At 36.9% G+C, this 25,517-nt stretch overlaps 1 protein-coding gene across 33 annotated transcripts in view; it reads left to right on the plus strand.

The window, feature by feature from the left end:
* Nucleotides 1-25,517, plus strand: part of Bent (projectin protein bent) — a 104,477-nt gene that overhangs the window by 50,489 nt on the left and 28,471 nt on the right. For 29 of the 33 annotated variants that reach the window (XM_071713149.1, XM_071713150.1, XM_071713153.1 and 26 more), the window contains 36 exons: nucleotides 2,736-2,886; nucleotides 3,064-3,300; nucleotides 3,485-3,621; nucleotides 6,922-6,999; nucleotides 8,255-8,380; nucleotides 8,545-8,689; nucleotides 8,776-8,915; nucleotides 9,047-9,191; nucleotides 9,299-9,440; nucleotides 9,550-9,674; nucleotides 9,751-10,104; nucleotides 10,199-10,405; nucleotides 10,483-10,791; nucleotides 11,016-11,606; nucleotides 11,950-12,255; nucleotides 12,442-12,744; nucleotides 13,065-13,349; nucleotides 13,534-13,845; nucleotides 14,220-14,522; nucleotides 14,827-15,108; nucleotides 15,220-15,519; nucleotides 15,843-16,145; nucleotides 16,846-17,127; nucleotides 17,404-17,709; nucleotides 18,126-18,428; nucleotides 18,714-19,015; nucleotides 19,304-19,583; nucleotides 19,691-19,996; nucleotides 20,090-20,364; nucleotides 20,495-20,801; nucleotides 21,251-22,132; nucleotides 22,425-22,724; nucleotides 22,957-23,238; nucleotides 23,497-23,796; nucleotides 24,117-24,419; nucleotides 24,875-25,333. In XM_071713149.1, coding sequence (XP_071569250.1) covers nucleotides 2,736-2,886; nucleotides 3,064-3,300; nucleotides 3,485-3,621; nucleotides 6,922-6,999; nucleotides 8,255-8,380; nucleotides 8,545-8,689; nucleotides 8,776-8,915; nucleotides 9,047-9,191; nucleotides 9,299-9,440; nucleotides 9,550-9,674; nucleotides 9,751-10,104; nucleotides 10,199-10,405; nucleotides 10,483-10,791; nucleotides 11,016-11,606; nucleotides 11,950-12,255; nucleotides 12,442-12,744; nucleotides 13,065-13,349; nucleotides 13,534-13,845; nucleotides 14,220-14,522; nucleotides 14,827-15,108; nucleotides 15,220-15,519; nucleotides 15,843-16,145; nucleotides 16,846-17,127; nucleotides 17,404-17,709; nucleotides 18,126-18,428; nucleotides 18,714-19,015; nucleotides 19,304-19,583; nucleotides 19,691-19,996; nucleotides 20,090-20,364; nucleotides 20,495-20,801; nucleotides 21,251-22,132; nucleotides 22,425-22,724; nucleotides 22,957-23,238; nucleotides 23,497-23,796; nucleotides 24,117-24,419; nucleotides 24,875-25,333 — 10,168 coding nt within the window. The remainder of the gene's footprint in view (nucleotides 1-2,735; nucleotides 2,887-3,063; nucleotides 3,301-3,484; nucleotides 3,622-6,921; nucleotides 7,000-8,254; nucleotides 8,381-8,544; nucleotides 8,690-8,775; nucleotides 8,916-9,046; nucleotides 9,192-9,298; nucleotides 9,441-9,549; nucleotides 9,675-9,750; nucleotides 10,105-10,198; nucleotides 10,406-10,482; nucleotides 10,792-11,015; nucleotides 11,607-11,949; nucleotides 12,256-12,441; nucleotides 12,745-13,064; nucleotides 13,350-13,533; nucleotides 13,846-14,219; nucleotides 14,523-14,826; nucleotides 15,109-15,219; nucleotides 15,520-15,842; nucleotides 16,146-16,845; nucleotides 17,128-17,403; nucleotides 17,710-18,125; nucleotides 18,429-18,713; nucleotides 19,016-19,303; nucleotides 19,584-19,690; nucleotides 19,997-20,089; nucleotides 20,365-20,494; nucleotides 20,802-21,250; nucleotides 22,133-22,424; nucleotides 22,725-22,956; nucleotides 23,239-23,496; nucleotides 23,797-24,116; nucleotides 24,420-24,874; nucleotides 25,334-25,517) is intronic. The other 4 variants (XM_071713137.1, XM_071713139.1, XM_071713141.1 and 1 more) reach the window with 1 other exon arrangement.

A 25,517-nucleotide genomic window follows, 5' to 3' on the forward strand; every position in this document is an offset into this window, starting at 1 on the left:
TGCGGCCGCGTTGCGTAAATTCTGCTTATTAGTTCGAGCGGATACACCTGTACATTTTATGCGGCTGTATAGATGCAGTTTAGACGCAATTGTAATGGTGGTAAAGAGATTGGAATTAACTTAACCAATAATTCGTTATAATTCGCGGGAAAAAGTTTGCTGATGTATTTATTTCGCTTGTGTCTCGTTTTGTGTATCACGAAAAAATTATTCATGATATCTACCACCATTAAAAATTAAGTAGTTGCAGCACGACTCGAGATCAGACTTGTCGCAGTAGTGCAACTTTATTTTAGAGTTCACGGTATACTCCAGTGAGTGAAATAAAAATGTTTAAAAAGGTATTTTGCGTAAGGTCATTTTTAAAAACTTCAATTTTAATCTAATAAAATAATCATGTGTTTCTTGTCGTTAAAATAATTTATTATTTACGCGAAATTATTTATCAATTGTATACGTGGCAAGTATTTTACAAACGGTATAACAGCTTGCCAGTTTGATAGATCGACATTGGAGGTGCCGGTTCTCTTCTACAATTTTGCATATCGCTGCGATAGATTTGAGACTGAGCAGTTCGCTCTTATATGTCAAAGATATTTATATATGTGTGAAATAACTTATTTATGTAGAATTTTATGTATAGGTGTAAATATCCATCGTGCTCACACTATTTGTGTCAAATAGATTCGATCGAAATATACTCATTTTCATCGTCACGAATACGGTGTCGCTCTTTTAAAAAGAAAGACCAAGTTTGTTCCAATTATGTTATCGTTCTGATTTATAGATGTTGACATCGTATTTGTGCACATCGTGTAGATATCGTAACGTGTCTCTTTGTAAATAATCCTGATAACTGAATTTCCCGTTAGACGAATATTCGAACGGCAATTTAATTGACGGGGATCAGATTTTGGTTTACGGAGTAAGCAATCATTTCATCGCCAAAGCAGTGAAAATAGTCATTCATGTCATACACATCATGTCGAATCCATGTTTCTCTTTCTCTCTTCTCCCAACTTTCTGTATAATATCTTCTGTTAATTTTCTTAATGTATTTTCGTATTTCTAACATCGACGGCTTACGAGCACAGGCCAAGAAATATCGCTAACGATGCCTTATCGTAGATTATCATGAATAGAATACAATTAGATTGCACTAGCGAGGATAATAGCAATTAAATATGAAAAATAATATAACTTACAATTAGTGATATGATGCAGTGTTGCAATATTAATTCTAATATTGTAATTTTTTAATAATTACAAAAAAAAGTAATTTTTTAAATTTCAATTTGTACATTCCTTTTGTTCTGCAAAGGTATCCCTCTCTGTGCAATTTAATCCCGTCTGAAAGTCTCTTGACCGACGACGATTTCAAATAATAATTAACTATTATGTCACACGGCTTTAAATTCTCATTCCACGCGTAACTCGTGACTCGCACTTTCGTACTTTGCGATTCACACCATCGTGGCAGATGCGTTTTGCCACGATTTCACACACTGAATATGCATCGACGCACGAATATCACATTCTCATCATCGTAAGAATACGAATTTCACCATCGAACGAGCACTTCTCATTCGTTTCTAAAGTTGAAAGCAGGAATGATGTAAAAATATCTATAATAAGTCGACTTTGGTACTATTTATATTTTCCATTATGACCATACAAATTTTGAAGAAATATTAAAATTATACTTTCCTGCTTTCTTCAACCTTTTATTCATCTGATTAATATGTTCCCTTTCTATTTCCTTTGTCCGACTATGCGTACTCAAGGGATTCTTACACATTTAGTAAATTATTATTTATCATTAATTATTTGAGATATTTTCTTTGTACGTAAACGAAAAGAAATGTGCGGAAATGGAAGGCAAGTAAATTGATATTGTCTAACATTTCTGAAATAATTTGTTTAAAAAATATAAATGCGATATATGAGATTAATACTTACAATTAGTCGCTAATCTCAGAATTGAGTAAGAAAAACCCTTGAAAGCGCAGTGGCTACACGCGATTGGAGAAATTGCCACGAATGTCGGAAAGTCATCATGTGAAATTATCCATACTTATCGATCCCATCTTGCTAATCAATGTATTCTAAGAAATGGACGAGTTTTTAGCACTGTCACTAATACTATTAAAACTCACTCGATTTGGTGACTAACACACAGTAACTAACGATTGAAACGTAATGCTGATTAATAATGTGAAATAACTTAATTGTAAATAACATTAACTCACAATAATTAAACGTAAATAAACGTAAGTAATAATTAAAATGTTAAAAAATATGCGAAATCGCATGAGCGCTGTAGATTTTTCAAGCGATAACGACGACTTCCATTTTTTTTTTACTTTTTTAATAACTTTTTTTTGCAAGGGAATAATTTAAGAAATAATAAAATTAGCTTTTATCACGAAATAGAAATTACGATCAAAAGAAGCGCTTGTAGAAAACAACTACTCATAAATGTTCATCTAACTGTCGTCTTTTATGTTATATTATTATAGGTATGTATCGTTTATTAACTACAATAGATCGTAATTTGCGTTTCTTTGATCCTTGATGTACCGTGGATACAAAATCAAAATTTCATCTTGCATCGACGGAAGTCGTCGCGCGCCGTGCTTCAAATTTTCTCGCTTTATTTAAAAGCTTTTCAATGTCTATGTAAAACACGACAATGCGCGTGTAAATTCGCTGACGTTCTCATTTGAATGGCGCAGCGTCGTCGTCCGAGCACAGCGGACATCAGAAGACCCAGCGTGGCGGACCTCGAGAATAGGATCAATTTACCTAGCACACCTCTGCGAGATGTTGGACCAGGCGGACCACCCCAGATCGTCGATGTCGAGGAATCGTACTCCGCCGTCGAAGGTAATGCATTTTGTTTTTAATTAAGGGTTAATAAGAAAAGGTTATTAGCCCTTAGGAAATAATTTCCCCAAAATCGACATAATTGCAGCAATAATAATAATGTTTTACATTGTAAAAATGTTTTTTATATTATACTATTATCATAAGAATGTTGATTCTATTGGTTTTTTTTCGCAGACTCGACGGCGTATCTCACCGTCGCGGTGGAGGGCACGCCCGCGCCAACCTTCAAATTCTACAAGGGCATCACCGAGATCATCGAGGGTGGCCGCTTCAAGTTCCTCACGGACTCGGAGACCAACACGATCACCCTCTGCATGAGGAAGACGAAGCCCAACGACGAGGGCACTTACAAGATCGTCGTGAGCAACATCCATGGCGAGGATTCCGCCGAGATGCAGCTCTATATTTCGGGTGAGTCGAGTTAATCGTGCAAAACCCCGAATTTTCCATTCAATTTACTTATATCTAAAAAATTTGGACACTATATCACCATTTAATTTAATATTTAATATATTTTAGTATTTGAAATATTAATAATGGCATAAAATTTGCTTTGTTATTTGAAATTTTGATTTGTGGAATGAATTTATGACAGACGCCAGTGGTATGGACTTCCGCGCAATGTTGAAAAAGAGGAAATACCAGAAATGGAAGCGAGAAGAGGCCGAGCAAGAAAAGGTAGACTTGAAGGAAGTCGAGAAGCCCATGCCGGCGTTGAAGAAAGTGGAAAAGGTACGTGTCCTCATTTCTACACACATACACATACAACGCAAATAATGTAAACTGTGCAGAAAAAATTACATTATTAAGTTAAATTTGTAATCAACGTAGAGCTAAACTAGAATTTATATGTATAGGTATCATTCAACGTATGTCGATATCTTCAACTTTGAAACAGGTTTAATTCGAACAAAATTATTTCGCATAATACTTTCAAACAAAGTTGGTTACGCATCACCTTTATAATCGCCATCAATATAATGCACATAACGGTGGTGTGCGAATGTGATTTCAGCACGTCATTAACAGCCTGATGATGTCTTCGTGAATGTGAAAACAGGTGACACATCGATGTTAGATATTCAACATAAATCTAACACCGCCTGTTGGACTCTCTACTCAGTCTACTCTATAAATTCACGTTTTAATTCGAAAGTCTCTTTTCCTTTTTATTTCCATTTGACAATTAAGTATCACTAAGATACTTAATTTAATTAGAAAGAAAATAAGGAAAATAAAAGGAGAAGTAACAGACTTTCTTCATTTCTTTTTTAAATTAACATTACAGAACATATTCTAGATAGATAATTAATTGAATAAATACATCAAACAATTCTTTTCATTTAGCATAGTTAACGGCAACTTAATAGAGATATAATTTTTGAAGATGGCACATTTTCAAGATCTCAGAAAGCATTTTCTGCCTGTTCCTTTCTCTCTGTCTCTCTCTCTCTCTTCTTCTTTTCTTTGTCTACCTCTGTCTCCTAGTCGCTACGAAGCGAACTGCAAGTGTCGAGTTGGTTCCAAGACGGCGAGGAAATAGTCATCTTGGCATCGGGTGTGGAGATCTTTCGAATTTCCCTCGTCAGGAAGGGTGAAACTAACTGGAGCTGGCTCAAGGTCTTTTTTCACGAGCGATCACACATAATAAACCCCAGCAATGTTATGACAGCATGACGATTACGAAACATTACGTTTAAAACATTGACAAGACAGAGTTAGAGAATCTACTGTTAGCCTTTATTTCTTTAAATATTAACAGATTAAAGTAGTAATGAAAATATAACGAAAATGAATAATTTTACAACGATAATTAGATGTTATCAAAACACTTGAAACTCTACTCTCGGCATTATCTAAATTTTGACCACGCCATACAAGTTCTCTACTTCCTCCTTTGCCTCCACTTTGTCGCGCGAGCGACGTAACTTTCTCTTCTCATTTTTAACATATGCACTTTTATGTATGGTTTAGAGTTAATGCTGCACTTCGAATTACATCTACCCCTCTTTGCCTCTTTGAGTTATTAATCAAACTCTAGATTGGCACATCTCACTTTGGTGCTGAGAACTGATAAAGAACTCAAGATTAATATTTGTGCTTCTTTATAAAATGTATGGAAATTATTTTATTACATTGAGGGCTAGTTGTATATTTTCACATTTATCACACATTTCTCTATTAACAAGCAAGCACGATAATTAACGTGACTGAAAAGCCTGAAAGTTGCTGATAGAAGAAAGAATGTAAAGTGTCGATAAAACGTGTGACGAAAATTGGCATTGTTGCATGTGACACTCTTCACATTAGGAGGAAAGCATTATCTCTAAACGTGTAGAAGTATCATAGGAAAAGGACTCTGATATAATCAATTTTATAGCTCTAAATAAAAGACATTCAACAATTAAATACAAAATACATATAAAATAATGCATTTTTCTCTTATAATATTTCTTTAAATATTTCTTTAAATCAGAGTTCTTTGATCGGTATTTTGGCTAATTGTATAAGAGTGGCATTAACCATGATGTGTGTGTGCTGGGCATGCAGGACATCTTCGACATTCAGCGCAGGCCAAGTTTGCAGGAGCTAATCGTCGACTGGCCAAAACTAGCGGCGCACGCCAAGGAGAAGGTTCGCGAAAAAAAAGTCTTAAAGCAATGGCACCCTTATGCATTAGATTCCAAAAAGCCACGAAACAGATAGCAGAACCGCCCCGCAAGGCTTTCACTTCCTGCGCGGTATTCTGGTTAATTAAACTTGGATATCACAGCGCGTGATTATTTTGACATTGCATTAAAAAAAAATTGTCCAATTGTAAAAAGTTGTACGAACTAGGGAAAATGCGACTTTTTACGTTTCGATATTTCGTCATTTATATAATTTGCCAGAATACCCACACGTGTTCTTTGGATTTTCTAAACTTGACCCTTTGAGCGAGATGAGACGTAGAAATTGTGTTGTTGTAACACAACAAAGAGATCGGCTCTGCGCGATGTAGGCGTTGTAAAAGTAACTGTGATTGATCTCTTTGTTTTATTGCGGCAGGTGTTACATCAATCCGACTGAGGATGTAAACCGAAATAAATCGAAAGCCAGTCAGTTATTCGCAAGAATTTTATATTTACATCTGTTCCGATCAAATTTTGGAAAATATGAAATAAAATTATATTAAAATTCGTAATTTTTGCGAAGATTAGTTTAAAATTCTTGCGATTATTTACGATTAAGAGATCCCTTTGGCCTGCGCTTTTCTAAATAATCTCTAAAAAAATTTGGAAAACTATGAAATAGAGGCGCGAATATAAATTGGTTGATATTATTTATATATACTCTTACGCAGATTAAATAAAAATTAACAAACTGAATCATCCATGCTTTTCGCGCTTGGCTTGATTAAATATGAATTTTACTGTCACACATGCTTATCATCACGCATGCACACGCTTTCATGAATGTTTTCGAACTAAACACATATAACAATGTAGAATTGTAGATCATTAGTCGAATGGACAGGTCTCATTATTTAAACAAATTATACGAATAATTTAAATAACATTTCCTTATTTTCGCACTTCGCTCTGTTGAGTTATGTGACTCACTTATCTAAAAAGCAGTACAACTGTGTCAGTAAAAATGTAGCAGACATTTACTAAAAATAATAATATTCGCGATATTCGAATAATTTAATATTTGTGATATTAATTATAAATTATATTTAGTAATATTTAACGTAGCACTTTTTACAGTATTTTGTAACAGCTTAACATAACTTAATAATTATTATAATTTCTTAAAGATTGTAATCACAATTAATCATGCATAACTCATAATGACGAGTAGCGATGATTATTAAGAAAAATCTGAAATAACGAAACTTATGAGATCAAACATAGGGCTAGCAATGACAAGTAAATTCGGAATTAAAAGCTCATCGTAGCTCTCTCCGCTGAAAGCGATCAGCGAGCAAGATCGACATGACGTGTTCCGAGAAGATGCTGTGATCGCGGATCTGCCTTTTCTTGTTTCTAGAATAGTGGATCGCGTAGGCCGTCTCTGGCCGAATTAATACCCGACTGGCCAATCCTGCATCACTTCACCAAGACGGAGGTTGGAACGATTCTCACGTGAATCGAACTCCCTATCAATAATTTCACGTGATATTGACTGTCTGTGTGCCTATCGCTGTTGCCTCGACAGTCTCTCCGAAAACTCGATGATCTATCTATCTTCTTTCTCTTCGCTCGGGAACTCGCTCTTTCTCAGAATTAATTGTCTAGCCCCGAAAATTCTACAGCTGTTTCTTTCGCCTTCGATTAATGAATTCTATTTTATTTAATTATTTAAGATCAAAGTTACGTAGCTTCTGTTGCATCTTCTGGCTCGATCTATAACTTCACTTTCTCTAATTCTTCTCTTATATTTTCCGAGAGAGAATATTCTATTTAATTTTAAAATTTGCGCGCAGGGATTCTAATCTGTGACAAGTTTTATTCATAAAAGAAATGCTAACTTATACAATTAGAAAAAAGAATTACTTTCTCTCTTTTTAATTTAATATTTAATAAATAAAATTACAAGTTTAATATATTTAATATTTTATTAAAATATTTCTTGGATTTTGCTCAAAACAATTAAAATAAGTTAATAAGCTGGAACGTTAAGTACAATATATTTTAATATATTTGTTGTAATTTGCAAAAATATTAAATATTATTTATACAACAAACTTATTTTCATATTTTGGGTTTATTAAATATTCATTTAATTAGAATTAAGTCGATTAAAACGCCAGACCAAATACTCTCACAGTTGGATTCCCTGACATCAAATAATATCTTTTCTCATCGGTGTCAGCTCTTGAATGTATTATTCATAAGCAATGCCTTCTCCAGCAACTATCTTCTCGCGCATTTTGCTCGAGCAATGGCGAATACTTTTTTTATTTTTTTTCCGAGGAAGCCCACATACTCTTCTTTTCCTCAAACCCGTTTAACACCAGATTTTAACAGTAATAAGCATGACGAGTCACAGGCTTGAAAACAAGCTTGTCCAGCTCCGTCGACGAACGATCGACTAAACCTTTTGCAAATTTTTTTTTGTTCTCTAGAATCTCTTTTTTTTAGAATTTCTTCTAGAGACTTCATCTTCGTTTCTTTTTTTCGTCGTCCTCGCCCTCCGTTCCTCTGTTCGTACGGAGAGGCAGCGACGTCATTTTTTCGAGTTTTTTCCGCCGATTTTTCCTTTACTACCTTTTATAGCCTGGCAAAGCGATCGCTGTCGATGTTGAACAATACTACTGTTGGATTTCTCAGTCGAATCTCCGAATATGATTCACGGTTGATCGGCGATCTCTCTTTCGCAGAAACAAGAAAGTTTCCTGAAGCCACTGGTGGACCAGTACGCCAAGGAAGGCAAAGACAAGAAGGTCGTCTTCGAAGCGAACTTTTCGAAACCGAACGCCAAGCCGAAATGGTTCTTCCGAAAAGACGTAAGTGTCCTTTCAGATAATAATCGCTACTTAATTATATATTTATATTTTTGCGAACTAATTAAAACTTTTTAATAACACATTCTTTATAACTTATTTTACAATCAGAAAGACAGAGTTAAAGATCGAAGCAATTGACGTTAAATTATTTGCTTTTTATGCAGGAATTATTCCCATCGGCGAAATACAAATTCAAAAACGAGGAAGACTGTTATCAACTCATCATCACTGGACCCAAAGTCGAAGACACTGGAAAGTATACGATCGAAATTTCCGGCGTATCCAGCACAGCTTTCCTGAATGTCGATGGTAACATATTTTCGATAAATCTTCTTTCTGAGAATCAAATTTTTGTATCAAATAAAATTTACATTTTGAAATTTCTTAACTTTCAGAGCCCGATCCAACGTATACCTTCCTGAAGCCGTTATCGAAGAAGACCAGCGGTTTTACGAAGCACGAGGCTTATATGGAATGTACAGTCAGCTCTAATATGGCGCAAGTTTCTTGGTACAAAGGCAAAACGAAACTCGAGGTAATTTATTACGGCGAAAATTTGGATAAATATTTTGATAAATATAAATATTTGGATAGATATTTGAATGGATATTCGGTCAATATTCAGAACGTTTCAAATATTAAAGAAATCTCATCGTTGTTCTCTAGGACGGAGACCAGTACAGTATTTCTAAAGACATGTCCGGCGTGTGTCGGCTGGCGATCAGGAGCGCAACTTTAGAAGACAGTGGCGAATATACTTGCAAGATAAGCAAGCAGACGGACAAGACAGACACTATCCTCACTATAGTTGGTGGGCATTATTTTTATAAATCGCAACAATTCAATTTAATTGCGATTCTTCATAATACTTGTCTAAAATTTGAAATTTTTACAAAACTTAATGATGTTTCTTTTTAGAATACCCTTACAAGTTCGTCAAAGTGCTGAAACATCAGCAGTTGGTAGAAAAGGAAACCTTGACTTTAGTTTGCGAATTGGATGATGCCGCGGGTGAAGTTCAATGGTTCAAAGGTGACCAAGCAATCACGTCTGACAAGAGGTACATTTTAGTAGACATAATTATTCTTTAAATTAAATAAATAATTAATTTTTTACGTTAGTTTTTTTTAATTTTAAGAACATTTTATTATAAATGATTTCTGCGCTAGGGTGCAAATTAAGGAAGAAGGCAGAAAACGAAAACTCACCATTAAAGACTGTAAAGTCACCGACGCCGGGCTCTATTCTTGCGTGAGCAACGCGGATAAGACCGAAGCTGAAATCGTGATACAGTGTAAGTATAACAGTTTTTTCTTCGATTACTCTTAAGAAAAAGATCGCACATGATTGTATTTTCTTATAAATTATAGATGCCAATCGCTTCAACAAGAAGCTGAAGGATACCGTCGCGGTGGAGAGAGAGAAGCTGGTGCTGGATGTCGAGCTTCAGGATCAGACCGCGCCGGCTGTATTCTACTTCAACGGCGAGAAGATCGAGCCCAATGAGAGAGTGGAGATTAAGAATCTGGGCGGCGGTAAGCACCAATTGGTGTTCAACAAGTTGGAAATGACGGACGATGGCGAGATCATGTGTGAGAGCGGTCAGCTGACGAGTAGCTGCAAGCTCACCGTAAAGAAGGGCGAGAGCAAACCCATCGTCGACTTCCCCGACAAGGTCGAGGGACCCTGCAGCGCGCCGCTGGTCTTTGTTGTGCCTTTCAAAGGTAACAACTCATATCTTACACACGATGTAATAAAATTTAATAGCTATGATGCAAAAATGTTGAATTGGAAAACTTATGTTTGCGATCTCCACAGTCGATGGCACCAAGCAGAGTCAAGTAGAAGCGAAGCTGATGAAGGACGGCAAACCGCTACCTCTCAAGGAGGTCGAGATCATCGTTGGCGAGGATAAAGTCACGTATAAGATCAAGAAACCCCAGCGCGAGTCGTCTGGTATCTACCAGATCAAGATCGGTAATAATCAGGGCGAGGAAGTGAAGGATGTCAATATCGTCATGCAAGGTTTGTATTTTTGTAAAACTGGCTTCTCATCAAATCTTACATCTTATTTCTTCTTATCTATAAATTATTCTTTTTAGATGTCCCATCTGCACCGTACGATGTCGATGTCAACGAGATATTCCAGAATTCTTGCGTCGTGTCCTTCAAGCCATCGAAGGATGACGGCGGCTCACCTATCACGAAGTACGTCATCGAGCGCCTCGATCTTAGCTTAAAGGCCCAATGGGACAGTGTCGGTGAAGTCATGTCGGGCGAGAAATGCGTCTACAAGGTCGAAGATCTAGTTGCGAAAAAGGAGTATAAGTTCCGCATACGAGCCGTGAATAAACTCGGCTCCAGCGAGCCGGCAATGTTTGGCAAGCCCGTTTTGGCCAAGGATCCATGGGGTAAATTTTATCGAATTAATTAAACTTATTAAAATTTATTGAAATTAATATTATCTTCCACGATAAAATCCTTATCTTTTCTTAAACATACATATTAACAAGATGATTCAGATGCGAGTTAAATGTTAAATTTCACTATTTCTAGTGTTGATTTCGTGATTTGTAAATATGCCAGTAAAAAATAGAGTGAAAGAGACAAACGAAGATATTCTTGCGTTTTTCAGACGAACCAGGTAAACCCACGAACGTCGACGTAACTGATTGGGACAAGGATCATGCCGATCTGACATGGACGAAACCCGAGAACGACGGCGGTGCACCGATCACCGGCTATGTAATCGAATACAAGGAGAAGTTCGGCAAGGAATGGGCGACGGGCAAGGAGATCGAGGGCGATGTGACTCAGGCGACCATCGACGGTCTCAAGGAAGGCACGCAGTACGAGTTCAGGATACGAGCGGTGAACAAGGCAGGTCCTGGCGAGCCGTCTGACGCCACTAAGCCGATTATCGCCAAGTGCCGATTCGTTAAGCCGTACATCGTCGGTGACGGTCTCACGAATCTGGTCGTCAAGAAGGGCCAAGTCATCAAGTACGACATCAAGTACGCCGGCGAGCCAGAACCGGAGGTGCATTGGTTCCTGGGCCAAAAGGAGGTAATTCAGGACGCGGCCGAGAGAATCACGATCGACAAATACGAGAGAAATACCGTGTTGACGGTCAGGAAGACCGCCAGACCGGATTCCGGAAAATATAAATTAGTGTTGACGAACAGTTCCGGTACTTGCGAGAGCGCCGCCGACGTCGTCGTTCTTGGTGAGCTCATCGATCATATCTTATTAATATCTCGCAAAACTTTTTCGAATTAAACATTTTTCTTGAAATTAAAATAAATTTTAACATTAAAATTATTAAATCTTACGTAAAAATTTACAATAAACAACATATATATATATATATATATATATATCTTAACAAATGTTTAATTTGCGAGATTAAGTATTTTTGTTAATTAAAGGAAATTCGATATTTGAAGTTGAAGCAATTAATTTAAATTTATTTGCGAAGAAATATTTATTTTATCATAATTTGATTTTTTAATTGCAGAGCATTAATCGAAATTTGTGTTGCATCGTGTAAACTCATTATCTTTTTATAGACAAGCCGTCGATTCCGGTGGGACCTCTGAAAGTGGAGGAAGTCCGCTCCGATCACGTTAAAGTTAAATGGGACACGCCGGAAGATAACGGCGGTACCGATATCACAGGCTACGTATTGGAAAAGATGGATCTGGATACTGGACGATGGATTCCAGCCGGAGAAACTAGTCCCAAAGAGAGGACTTTCACGTTCCCTGGTTTAACACCCAAGAAGAAATATAAGTTCCGTGTCAAGGCAGTTAATAAGGAGGGCGAGTCTGAGCCGTTGGAGGTCGAGGAAGCCATCCTCGCGAAGAATCCTTACGGTAAGAGTATATCTAACATTTCTAATGATTTTAATACTGTTTCTGGATAGAAATAGATGATGAATAAAATTATTTTGTAAAGAGAAATTAATAATAAACTTGAACAACTAAATATCCTTAATTTAATGAGATATTGTTAATGAAGTAACGTATTTTTGAGTAAATTTCATGTAATATTTTCGGCAGATGAGCCTGGTAAGCCTGGCAAGCCGCAAATCTTTGACTATGACAACGTCAGTGTGTCTTTGAAATGGGAGAAACCGCAGAGCGACGGTGGTAGACCGATTACTCACTACACTGTCGAGATTAAGGACAAATTCGCCGTCGACTGGGTCGAGGTAATGAAGACCACCGATTCGACACCCGAGGCTAAAGTTGAAGGCCTGAAGGAGAAGATGGTGTACCAATTTCGCGTTCGCGCTCACAATAAGGCCGGTCCTGGCGAGCCCAGCGATCCCACAGACAACCATCTCTGCAAGCACAAAAACCGTAAGTTAAAGTCTTCATGGTTCAGTCACGTAAAATCGAGTTTTATAATTATAAAAAAAAATTTTTCACAATATTATTACTTATAAAAATTATTACAAACTTGCCATTATTACAAACATGATATCACGAATTGTCAAATTTGCTGTAGATTTACTTCAAAAAATTAAAATACGACGCATATAAAAGTATTTTATATTTTTTAAATTAAATTACTGATTTAATTTGATATTTATAACATTTATTGTAGATTTATAATTATATATAATATGTTTATAAGAGATTTATGGATAACAATTTCTTAAAATTGGGAAAATTTTCAGTGAGACCGAGAATCGACCGAACCAATTTCAAATCAGTCATCATCAAAGCTGGTCGCACCCACAAATGGTCTGTGGATGTATCTGGTGAACCTCCGCCGGAAACCAAATGGATCTGGAGGGATAACATTCCATTGACCACCACCGAGCGCATCAAGATCGATAACGTTGAGTATCACACGGACTTCACGATCGTGAATGCGATGCGCAAGGATACCGGAAAGTACACGCTGATTGCTGAAAACGCTAACGGCAAAGACGAAGAGACCGTCGAATTCACCGTGCTCGGTGAGTCTAAATTTTCAAAGTTTATTTTTTTTCGACCTGTATAAGAATAATAATTTAATAACTCGCCGATTAATTTAATATTTTATTTAATATCTTATTTTTATATCAGTTGCATAAACTGATTTTTAAGTAGAAAAGAGGCTTTAATAGAAAAGAATCTACATAGCAAAATTTCTTCTCGCAGGAAAACCGGACGCTCCTAAAGGTCCTTTGGTAGTCAGTGACGTCACCAATACCTCGGCCAAGGTGAAATGGGAGAAGCCGGATGATGATGGTGGTGTACCGATCAAAGAGTACGAAATTGAGAAGATGGACACGAAGACTGGTAAATGGGTCAGAGTCGGTAAAGTGCCTGGAAACTCACCGAACACGGAATTTGAAGTCACTGGCTTGAATCCTGGAAGTGAATACAAATTCCGCGTGACAGCTGTTAATGACGAGGGTGATTCAGAGCCTCTGGAGAGCGAACGCGGCGTTGTTGCCAAGAATCCATATGGTATATTAATATATTTTCCTCATTAAATAATATATCTAGTATTTATCGGAATAATTTAATAAATATGTGTTTAAATTATTTATTTTCCTTGATTGATATGTAGTAAATTTTTCTTAATTAAGATATCAAACCAATAGGTTTTAATTTTTGTGCAATTGCCTCTTAATTTAAAGTTTAATTGTTAAAATAGAAAATATTAAATATAAAGAAATTGCAATGTGCTTGACAAAACCATTTATTTTTAATATTATAGTGTTAAATTTACTTTAATCTAGATTTTAAATCTCAAAGCAGACAATCATAATATTATAGTGCTAAATATAAAGTATAGATGTGGATTTAAACATAAAATGAATAATTTCTCTGTCTTTTAGACGAACCTTTAAAGCCTGGAACGCCCGAAATCACTGATTACGACAACGAATCCGTAAGCTTGAAATGGACTGCGCCAGATTTCGATGGTGGAGCGCCGATCGAAAAATATATTATCGAGAAAAAGGATCGGTTCAAGCCCGATTGGGAAAAGGCTATTGAAGTCCCTGGAAATCAACTTGAGGGCAAAGTACCCGATCTGAAAGAAAGGGGCGAGTACCAGTTCCGAGTCATCGCCGTTAACAAAGCTGGACCTTCGCCTCCGTCAGACGCGTCGAAGATGCAGATCTGCAAGCACAAAGCTCGTGAGTTTCCGTCAAATATATATATAATTTCACAATTAATAATTAATTATTATGTAATAATATAACATATTTTTTATACTAATTTTTATAGATTCATTATTTAATCTTTAAAATTGTAATCTTTAAAATTGTATAGAATTAATATTGTATAGAATATAAGTTGTACAGATTAATAATAATTAATAATTGCTCTTAATAATAATTAATTTGAAAATATATTATAAAGAAACATTTTGAAACTTATCTTTATTTTTACGTAAAAATAGTAGTCTATCTGCTATCATATAATTTCTTTCGCTTTCAGTGAAGCCGAGAATTGACAGAACAAACTTGAAACCGATCGTTGTGCGAGCCGGCAAAACCATCAAGTACGACGTGGATGTGCGCGGTGAACCACCACCGGAGATTACATGGTATCACGCCGGTAGCGAAGTAAAATCCGGCGAGAATATCGAGATTGTCAACATTGACTACAACACGAAGCTCACCATCACTGACAGTCTGCGCAAGAACACTGGCGTCTGGAAGATAAAGGCTGTCAATCCTCATGGCGAGGATGAGGCGGAAGTCGAAGTGACGATATTATGTGAGTGGCAGATATTCGACATTTTCTTTAACTAGCAGAATAAACTATAAAATTATGAAATTCTTTCCTCTTTCTATTTTAAATTATTGCACGATTATTTCTTATGTGTAGCGGCTCCCGGGAAACCAAAGGGACCGCTCAAAGTGGCGGATGTCACGAAGAACGGCTGCAAGCTCAAATGGGGCAAACCGGAAGACGATGGTGGCAAGCCGATCACAGGATACCAAGTGGAGAAACTGGATAAATCGACAGGCAGATGGATACCGGTCGGTCGTACCGCGGACACCGAGATGGACATAAAGGGTCTTCAAGAAGGACACGAATACGAGTTTAGAGTAAAGGCTCTAAATGAGGAAGGAGAATCGGAGCCGCTCGTATCAGACGGCTCCACACTCGCGAAGAATCCTTACGGTAAGTTAAATAGTAATGTTAAATAGATAAAAAATGTTTTAATAAAATTAATTACCTGAAAAAGTAAAACTTGATATTATAAGACAATATAAAACAATAAGTAAACAGAAGATAAAATAAATTTTATATATATGTATACATATATATATTTTTAAGAAGATTTTGTTAAAGAATTCGTAGCTCGATGAAAAAGTATAATTAAAATGTTATTTTCACAAAATAAATAATTTATTATATCATCTTCATAGCTCAATTAAGATTCTGTAATATTAATAAATATTTTACATTACTAAAAATTAAATCAAATATGTTTTTTTTTACAGACGTCACAAGCAAGCCTGGAACACCGGAACTTGAGGATTGGGATGTCGATCGTGTCGATCTCAAGTGGGAACCTCCCAAAGACATGGGCGGTGCGCCGATCACCGGTTATATCATTGAAAAGAAGGAAAAACCTTCTTCACAGTGGGAAGAAGCTCTAGTCACTGATTCGCCACAACCGAAAGGTCGTGTTACCGGGTTGAAGAAGGGTTCCACTTATCAGTTCCGTGTTCGTGCTGTTAACAAGGCTGGACCATCGGAGCCCAGCGATCCGACCAAGCCGCACGTTGCAAAAGCAAGATTCCGTGAGTATCTCAATTTGATCAACTAATTATGAACAAATATAACTCATCTTGAATATTATGTTACAAAAAGTGTGTTTGAAATATCTGATAATTACAGAGTAGACAATATATTAAATTACAATTTATAATTAAATAATTTTATATTAAAATTAATAACGTATAATTTATTTTAAATTATTTTTAATTTCTATTAAAAATAATTTAAATTATTTTTAATAGAAATTAAAAATAAAATTTAATTTTTAATTTAATTTTAATTTAATTTAATTTAATTTTAATTTTTAATTTAATTTATTTTTAATTTCTATTAAAAATGATTTAAAATAAAATTAAAATTATTTAAAAATAATTTAAAATAAATTCTACGTTATTAATTTTAATATAAAATTATTTAATTATAAATTGTAATTTAATATATTGTCTACTCTGTAATTATCAGATATTTCAAACACACTTTTTGTAACATAATACTCAAGATGAGTTATATTTGTTCATAATTAAAAATAAATTAAAAATAAAATTTAAAATAAATTTTATTTTTAATTTCTATTGAAAATGATTTAAATTAAAATCTCTCTTTAACGTCAAAATTTAATTTATCGTATTTTATGGAAAATGAGAAATGTGAATAAATATTTAGCATTTTTAATAATTGTTACAAAATAATTTAAGGTAATATTGTATAAATATTTTCTTATAGTGAAACCGCACATCAACCGTGACAAGTTGCAAACCATTAAAGTAAGGGCAGGTCAGTTGGTGAAGTTAGAAGTTGATGTCGAAGGTGAACCTCCTCCAACAGTTACGTGGAGTTTCGCCGGTGCGCCGCTCCAAACTGGAGCCAATGTTAAGATCGATAACGAAGACTACCTTACTAAGATTCAGTTAACAAACACCAGTCGGAAGTTAACTGGCAGATATACCATTAAGGCTGTAAACGACTCCGGACAGGATGAGGCTGATGTGGAGATTAATATTCTTGGTAAATAAACTTGAATATATTTTGTATCCGTATCTCCTTTCTGACTTAATTTAAGTTAACTTAAGTGCCTAAAAAGAATTCTCCGTGCTTTATACAAAATATACTTAATTTAATGTTAAAATAAAAAATGCATAATATAAGTAAGGTTTTTTCTTATTTTTTTAAGTCAAATAATAAATATTGAAAGTGATATAAATTACATTAGTTATATTAACTAACTCAGAAACACATTCTAGAATATATATTTATGCTGTAAAATTTTGTATAATTTTGTAGACAAGCCTGGAAAGCCGGAGGGACCGCTGGAAGTGTCCGACGTGCACAAGGAGGGCTGCAAATTGAAGTGGAGCAAACCGAAGGACGATGGTGGACTACCTCTGTCCAGTTACATAGTTGAAAAGATGGACGTGACGACGGGTCGTTGGGTACCAGCCGGTATCGTGGACCCTGACAAAACTGAGCACGCGGTTACCGGTTTGGAGCCCGGCCATAAGTACGAATTCCGTGTGAAGGCTGTGAACGAGGAGGGGGAATCAGAACCCCTGCAAACTGATGTTGCCATCGTAGCGAAGAATCCATACGGTATAGTATTTTGATTACATTGTTTGCGCATATACATTTTATTTTGACACGTAATTCTATTTTAAATTGAGTAATTTTAGGTATACTGTAAGGGCAATAAATATCTTTCTTACTTTCTTAATAAAAAAAATTTGTAATTGAGGATATGATACTATCTTTTATAATTGAATTTATTGTAGATATGTATACATTATTTTAGTAATTATAGATAATATGTTAGACTTTCTCTTTAGTAGTAGATACAAAATTTTATTAAAATCTATTATATTATGATAAAAAAATATCAAACAAAGATGACGATGAAAAAATCTACTTATTTAGTTATATCGTTTATTTTATAATTTTTGTAATTTAAAAAATTTTTGTAATTAAAAAAGAATAGGAAGGATTATGGGGTACTTTTTGAAATGTTTTAGATGCTCCAGCGGCGCCTGGCCTCCCAGAGATCGTCGATTGGTCGGAGAACATGGTAAAACTCAAATGGGAGCCACCGATAAGGGACGGCGGTGCACCAATTACCGGATATATCATCGAGATGAAGGATAAGTTCGGTACTAATTTCGTCAAGGCTGCTGAAGTGCAAGGGCCCGTGTGTACTGGCACAGTTCCACGTTTAGAAGAGGGCAATCAGTATCAGTTTAGAGTACGCGCCATCAATAAAGCTGGCCCTGGTGAACCTAGCGAGGCCACCAACCCGCACACCGCTAAAGCTCGTTGGCGTGAGTGTCGCTTTGTTTTAATTTTGATAAATTACAGGTTTATCAGGAAAGAGTGAAAATACAAAAATATATTTTGTTATAGAAGAAATTATCGTATAAATAATATTTAATATGAAATTCTATATTTATTAGGATTTATTTAATTTATTTCATTTCTATTTATTATGATTTGTTAATTCTATTTATTTAAATTTATTTAAATTTAATTTTCTTCTTAAAATCTTGTATTTATTTGTATGAAGAAGGCAGTAATCGATAGTTGATTTCTTAATTTTTATTTCACAGTGAAACCATACATCGATCGCACAAATCTGCAACCCATGACGGTAAAAGTAGGCCTCACCGTAACCCTGGATGTAAACATAATTGGCGAACCGCCACCGAAAGTCACTTGGACCTTCAAAGACAAAGAACTCGTATCGGACGACACAATACGAATCGACAATGTTGATTACAACACAAAATTCTTTATTCTAAAAACTAAACGCGCGCACACCGGCAAATACGTGATCACGGCGAAGAACGAAGTTGGTGAGGATACTGCCGAAGTAGAAATCACCGTTCTTGGCAAGCCGAGCAAACCAAAGGTAATTTAACATTTTATATCTTTCGTATGTCTATAAATTACGTATACACATATTTTACATTATCACTTTATTCAACAAAAGTTGAATTAATTCAATCAAATCTTTATTAAATGAAATGAGAAGTGTTTAAAATAATAATTAACGATTATTTAAATATTAATAATTAAATAATTTATTAAATAATTTATTTATTTAGTTATTGATTATTGTAATTATTTAATTATATTTATCTGGTTTATAAGTCTTGAAAATCCGACAACAGGATTAAAAATCTTCTTTGCAACTTAGGGTCCCTTGGAAGTGAGCGATGTTAACAAACATGGTTGCAAACTCAAATGGGACAAACCCGAAGACGACGGTGGTACACCGGTCGAATACTACGAGATCGAGAAGCTGGATCCTCTTACAGGGCAATGGGTACCCTGCGGTCGTAGTACCGAACCCGAAGCGACCATCACCGGATTGCAGGAGGGCAAGCCATACAAATTCCGCGTGAAAGCCGTCAACAGGGAAGGAGAGTCCGACGATTTGGAAGCGGACAAGTCTATCATAGCCAAGAATCCATTCGGTACGCATTCCGAAATTCGGAGAAACTGAAAATGGATTTAATTTTGAAATTATATATTACATATGTTTATCCGTCGCATATATTACGAGTCACTTTCTCGATTCTAGACGAACCGGGCAAGCCTGGTCGACCAGAGCTCAAGAACTGGGACAAGGACTTCGTCGATCTCGAATGGACTCCGCCTAAGGACGACGGCGGTGCGCCGATCGAGAAATACATCGTGCAAATGCGAGACAAAGAAGGTAGACAGTGGGTGGACGTTGCTAAGGTTCCGGGAGAACGAACGGCCGCTAAAGTAACCGACGGTATTCAGGAGGGTCATGAGTACGAGTTCAGAATAGTAGCAGTCAATAGGGCCGGACCTGGCGAGCCCAGCGATACCTCCAAGAGCGTCATCGCCAAGCCTCGATTCTGTAAGTGTCATATAATTAACAACCTTATTACACTTAGACAAACCTGTTTATTCAGTATAGTAATTTATATCTAATTAATCCTGTTGTTCACAGTGGCACCGCATATCGATCGCAAGAATCTTCAGAAGAAAGTCATGCGAATTGGCCAGATGCTGCGACTCGAGGCCGACATCAAGGGTGAACCACCACCAATCGTTACATGGAAACTCAAAGACACGGTGCTGAAGAGCATGGACCGACTCAAAATTGAGAACGAGGATTATCATACTATGTTCATCCTCAATAAGCTTCAGCGCTCGGACACTGGCACTTACACTGTCATCGCCAAGAATGACAGCGGCACCGATCAGGTTGACGTCGAGCTTCAGGTTCGTACAATCACTTTCCAAATTAATTATATAAATTCCGTTAAGAATATAAAATCATTTGTTAGAGCACTCCTTACTAAATATAATTGATCGTTTATTATCGTATTATTATCATTTTGATGTCCATCAGGTTCTAAGCAAGCCTAGCAAACCGAAAGGACCGCTCGAAGTGTCCGATGTGATGGCCGAGGGTTGCAAGCTGAAATGGGACAAACCCGACGACGACGGTGGTGAACCGGTTGATCATTACGTCATTGAAAGGATGGATGTGGACACTGGACGTTGGGTGCCATGCGGTACCAGCAAGACTCCGGAGGCAGACGTGTCCGGTTTGAACGAGGGCAAAGATTATCAATTCCGTGTCAAAGCTGTCAACTCTGAGGGCGAATCTGAGCCTCTGGAAACGGCCATACCGACGACCGCCAAAAATCCTTATTGTAAATATCTCATTTATCTTTATTATTTCTTTCAATTAATTTTTTGAGTTTTTTAAAATTATATTATTAGTAACTTTAAAACATTAATTACAAATATATTTTGAAGATCTAATTCACTTGCAACTCTTATGATAATATATTAACTGTAAAAGTTTATTTTTTCTTATTTTTTCCGTTATATTAAAAAATTTGTGGATTTTTAAAAAACTTAAATTTTTGTGTTGCTATTTATATTAATAAGTCTTTTCTATGTGTTATAAGTAAATTTTATTACCTTAAATATTATTTTTTATAATTGTTTTATAACTTTAATTATATTATATAATATTTAACAAAATAATTATATTACGCATTATATTATCATATTGCCAAACACATTTTAGTAAATTTTTAATTTTTATTATTATCTATAATAATACATTTTCTAAAACATTTATTTCTAATTATAGCTGAACCCGATGCGCCCAGTAAACCCGAGTTGAAGGACTGGTCGAAGAACCACGTGGACCTGAAATGGAAAGCCCCGAAGAAAGACGGCGGTGCTCCTATCGAGAAATATATTATCGAGAAGAAGGACCAGTACGGCAAGTGGCAGAAAGCCGCGGAAGTTCCAGGCAACAAAACTGAAGCCAAAGTGCCAGATCTTGTGGAGGGTCAGAAATATCAATTCCGGGTTAAGGCCGTGAACAAGGGTGGCCAGAGCAAGCCCAGCGAGCCCAGCGACACCTTGACTGCCAAGGATCGTTATGCCGCGCCCAAGATCGATCGCACGAACCTGAAGGATATCACGATTAAGGCCGGCAATGTCATTCGGTTGGACGTCAAAGTCACGGGTGAACCGCCGCCAAGCAAAACCTGGTTCCTGAACAAGGCCAAGCAGGAATCCGGCAATGTCCTGACCATCGAGACGGAGGATTACAAGACCAAGCTCATGGTCTCATCGGCGACCAGGGCGCATTGCGGCACGCTGACTCTGAAAGCGGAGAACAGCTCCGGTAAAGATGAGGCGTCCATCGAAATTCTGGTGCTGGACAAGCCTAGCAAGCCCGAAGGACCGCTCAAAGTTTCCGACGTGCACAAGGAGGGCTGTACTCTCAAGTGGAATCCGCCCGCGGACGACGGTGGTGCGCCTTTGGACCACTACGTGGTCGAGAAAATGGACACGGAGACTGGCAGATGGATACCGGTCGCACGCACCAAGGAACCTACGATGGCGGTGGAGAATCTGGTGCCCGGACAGGAATATAAGTTCCGGGTTGCAGCTGTAAACGCGGAAGGCGAATCCGAACCGTTGGAGACCGAATACGGAATCGTCGCCAAGAATCCATTCGGTAAGAAATTAGTCTCTAGTTTCTCTTCAGCGTTTCTTGATAATATCTATTAAATTTATTCTTTTATTTGACTTTCAAGGTTCTTTAACTTTTATATGAAAATTCTGCACGTCTAATCATTAATTCTATTGTTCCAGCTCCATTCTTTAAAGGTGTGCAAGACAATTAAAAAACTTTTTAATTAGATTTTTACAATTATTGATTATTATTACCTGCTAAATTGATCCTCGAAACGTCTTATTTGTGTTTCTCAGTTCAGATAAGTGATATCAGTATTTTAAATGTATCATAGATGAACCTGGGGCACCAGGACGTCCGGAGGCGACTGACTGGGACAAGGATCACGTGGACCTGCGATGGACCCCGCCGTTAAAGGACGGCGGATCTCCAATCACCGGGTACGTGATCGAGAAGCGGGAAAAGGGCGCGCCCAAGTGGATCAAGGCGTGCGAGACTGGGCCGGATTGCAAGGGTCGCGTCGACAATCTCGACGAGGGTGTCGAATACGAATTCAGGGTCAAGGCTATTAATGCCGCTGGTCCCGGTGAACCGTCCGACGCCAGCAAACCGATTACCGCCAAGAGTCGACGACGTGAGTTCTTCACTTATAAAGATATCTGAATTTAATCTTTCATCTCTACCGCTAAATATTTTGTAAAGTACTTTTAAAGTACTTTCTGTTAATGCAAGGAATCTCGAGTCAGATTTGAAAAGATTTCTTAATGTAAAAATTTTTAGGAGATAAAAATTGTTTTAGAAAATGCTAATAGATATGAGGATATGAGGAGATTTATTTATTATAATTATCTCTTTTGATTGTCCAGTCCCGCCGAAGATCGACAGACGAAACCTGCGTGATATAACTGTACGCGAAAACGAAGCGTTCCACTTCGACGTCAAGATTATCGGCGAGCCACCGCCAGACGTTACGTGGGTGATCAACAACAAGAGCATCCAGCAGACTACGCATCGCAGAATACAGAATGTGCCTTATAACAGCAAATTCTTCAACGACAAGCCCGAACGCAAGGACAGCGGCACTTATAAGATTACAGCTGTCAATCAGCACGGATCCGACACCGCCGAAGTCGAAGTCACCGTTGTCTGTGAGTAATTTTTATAAATTAATATTTTACAAGTTTTCTACACAATTTATATGTTACACATACAATTAAAGAAAATAATTCTACAATTATTAGTCTGTTTATAATAAGCAAATCAATCTGTTTTCTTTTTCTTTCCCAAATATTAAATATTTGATATGGAAGTATTTAATATATAATAATTTGTAATAAAAATTAATTTTTCGTTTATAAACGTAATATTTTGAACGTATAACGAATTAAAACCCGTTTGTTTATCAGCCAAGCCTGGCAAGCCGGAAGGACCATTGGAGGTATCCGACGTGCACAAAGAAGGATGCACGCTCAAATGGAAGAAACCCAAGGACGACGGTGGAGAACCGATCGAGGGTTACCTCGTGGAGAAATTCGATCCGGAAACCGGTGTCTGGCTACCGGTCGGTAAAACTACTGGACCAGAGATGAAGGTCGAAGGGCTTACACCTGGACACGAGTACAAGTTCCGAGTCAAGGCACTCAACAAGGAAGGAGAGTCTGAACCATTGGAGACCTTCAGTTCCATCGTAGCCAAAGATCCGTTCAGTGAGTGGAATATTTTTTACAATCCTCCAAAAGTAATATTTAATGCCTATCAATAACATCTTCTATGTAGAATTAACAAGTTTGGATTATTAACTTTTTTATATATCGTCACAGAAATATGTGATGATATATTTATTAATTCATAACAATTATTAGTTTAAAATTAATTATTTCGTTGTATCTTTCATGCTTTTAATCCTTGCTTCTACTTTTTGTAACATTTTTATTATATATAAAGACAGTATTTTTCACAGTTTCGCTTCCTATTTCTTTAAAATAATTTTAATTGCCAATTTTATTACATTAATAAATTTTTGTAGCTGTGCCAACTGCGCCTGGAGCACCAGAGCCGGTCGATTGGACGGCCAATCAGGTTGAACTCGCCTGGAAGGAACCTGTTAGCGACGGTGGATCGCCTATCACAGGTTACATCATCGAGAAGAAAGACAAGTACAGCACTATGTGGGAGAAAGCTTTGGAAACCCAGACACCGACCACCAAAGCTCTGGTTCACGGTCTAATAGAAGGCAACGATTATCAATTCCGCGTGATCGCCGTAAACAAGGCTGGCCAGTCGGAGCCCGGCGAAGCTAGCAAGACGTTCACCGCTAAGCCGCGTTTCTGTAAGTATTTGTCACATTTCAATTTTTCTGATTCATTGTTAGACTTTAATATTGAAATAATATATCCTTTTTGGAAGATTTAAAAAGATTATAGAAATTAATTAAATGTGTGTACATTAGCAATATTTTTTAAATATATGACAGTATCATCTTTATTTAAATTATAGCTTGATTGAAAAAATTATATCTTCTTCTTGTCATAATAATTTATATTTGACTGTAAATTCTTTTTTGATAATTTTTATATCGAGTAAGAATGATAATAAGTACTGTAATATCTTAATAATTGATATTTCCATCTAAGATCTTAATTACGCAAACGATCGATCTATAACAGGACAATAATCCTTGTATCGTTGCCACAAAACGTACGCACGTACCAAAAATAATCTCAATGAATCGCATGCTTATATCTAAATCTATTATTGGCATCTAATCATCCCAATCATTCGCAGTGGCCCCGAAGATCGATAGGCGCAATCTGAGGGACGTTACCCTGTCCGCTGGCTCGATGCTGAAGTTCGACGCCAACGTGATCGGCGAGCCGCCGCCGCACATCGAGTGGCGTTACGGCGCGATACCGCTTCATTCCGATCGTAAGGTGCAGATCGACAACACCGACTATAATACCAAGTTCAGCATACGTCCAGTGTCGCGGGACGACAGTGGTGATTACACTGTCACGGCTAGCAATTCGTCGGGCAAGGACTCAGTGACGGTGCAGGTGACGGTGACGGATAAGCCGACGCCGCCCGAAGGACCGCTTCAGGTGTCGGATGTGCACAAAGAAGGATGCAAGTTGAAGTGGAAGAGACCTAAGGACGACGGCGGCACGCCCATCGAGTACTACCAAGTGGACAAGATGGATCCGGAGACCGGGTGCTGGGTGCCTTGCGGACGGTCCACCGAACCAAGTAAGTAGATTTGAAATTGATTAGTAGAATAAAAAATCAAACTAAGACAACAGCGTCATTAAATCCTTCATTTAAATGATATACGTAATAGCTTTTATAATTTTTTGTATTTTATGAAACGTCTTAATTTTTGTTCCCCATTAATTTCCTGCTGTATATTCGATCTTAAAATACACAATTTGCT

This window comes from Temnothorax nylanderi, unplaced genomic scaffold (assembly GCF_030848795.1).
Source record: "Temnothorax nylanderi isolate EJ_2023f unplaced genomic scaffold, tnyl_v1.0 TNYL_tig0120_pilon, whole genome shotgun sequence".
NCBI lineage: Eukaryota > Metazoa > Arthropoda > Insecta > Hymenoptera > Formicidae > Temnothorax > Temnothorax nylanderi.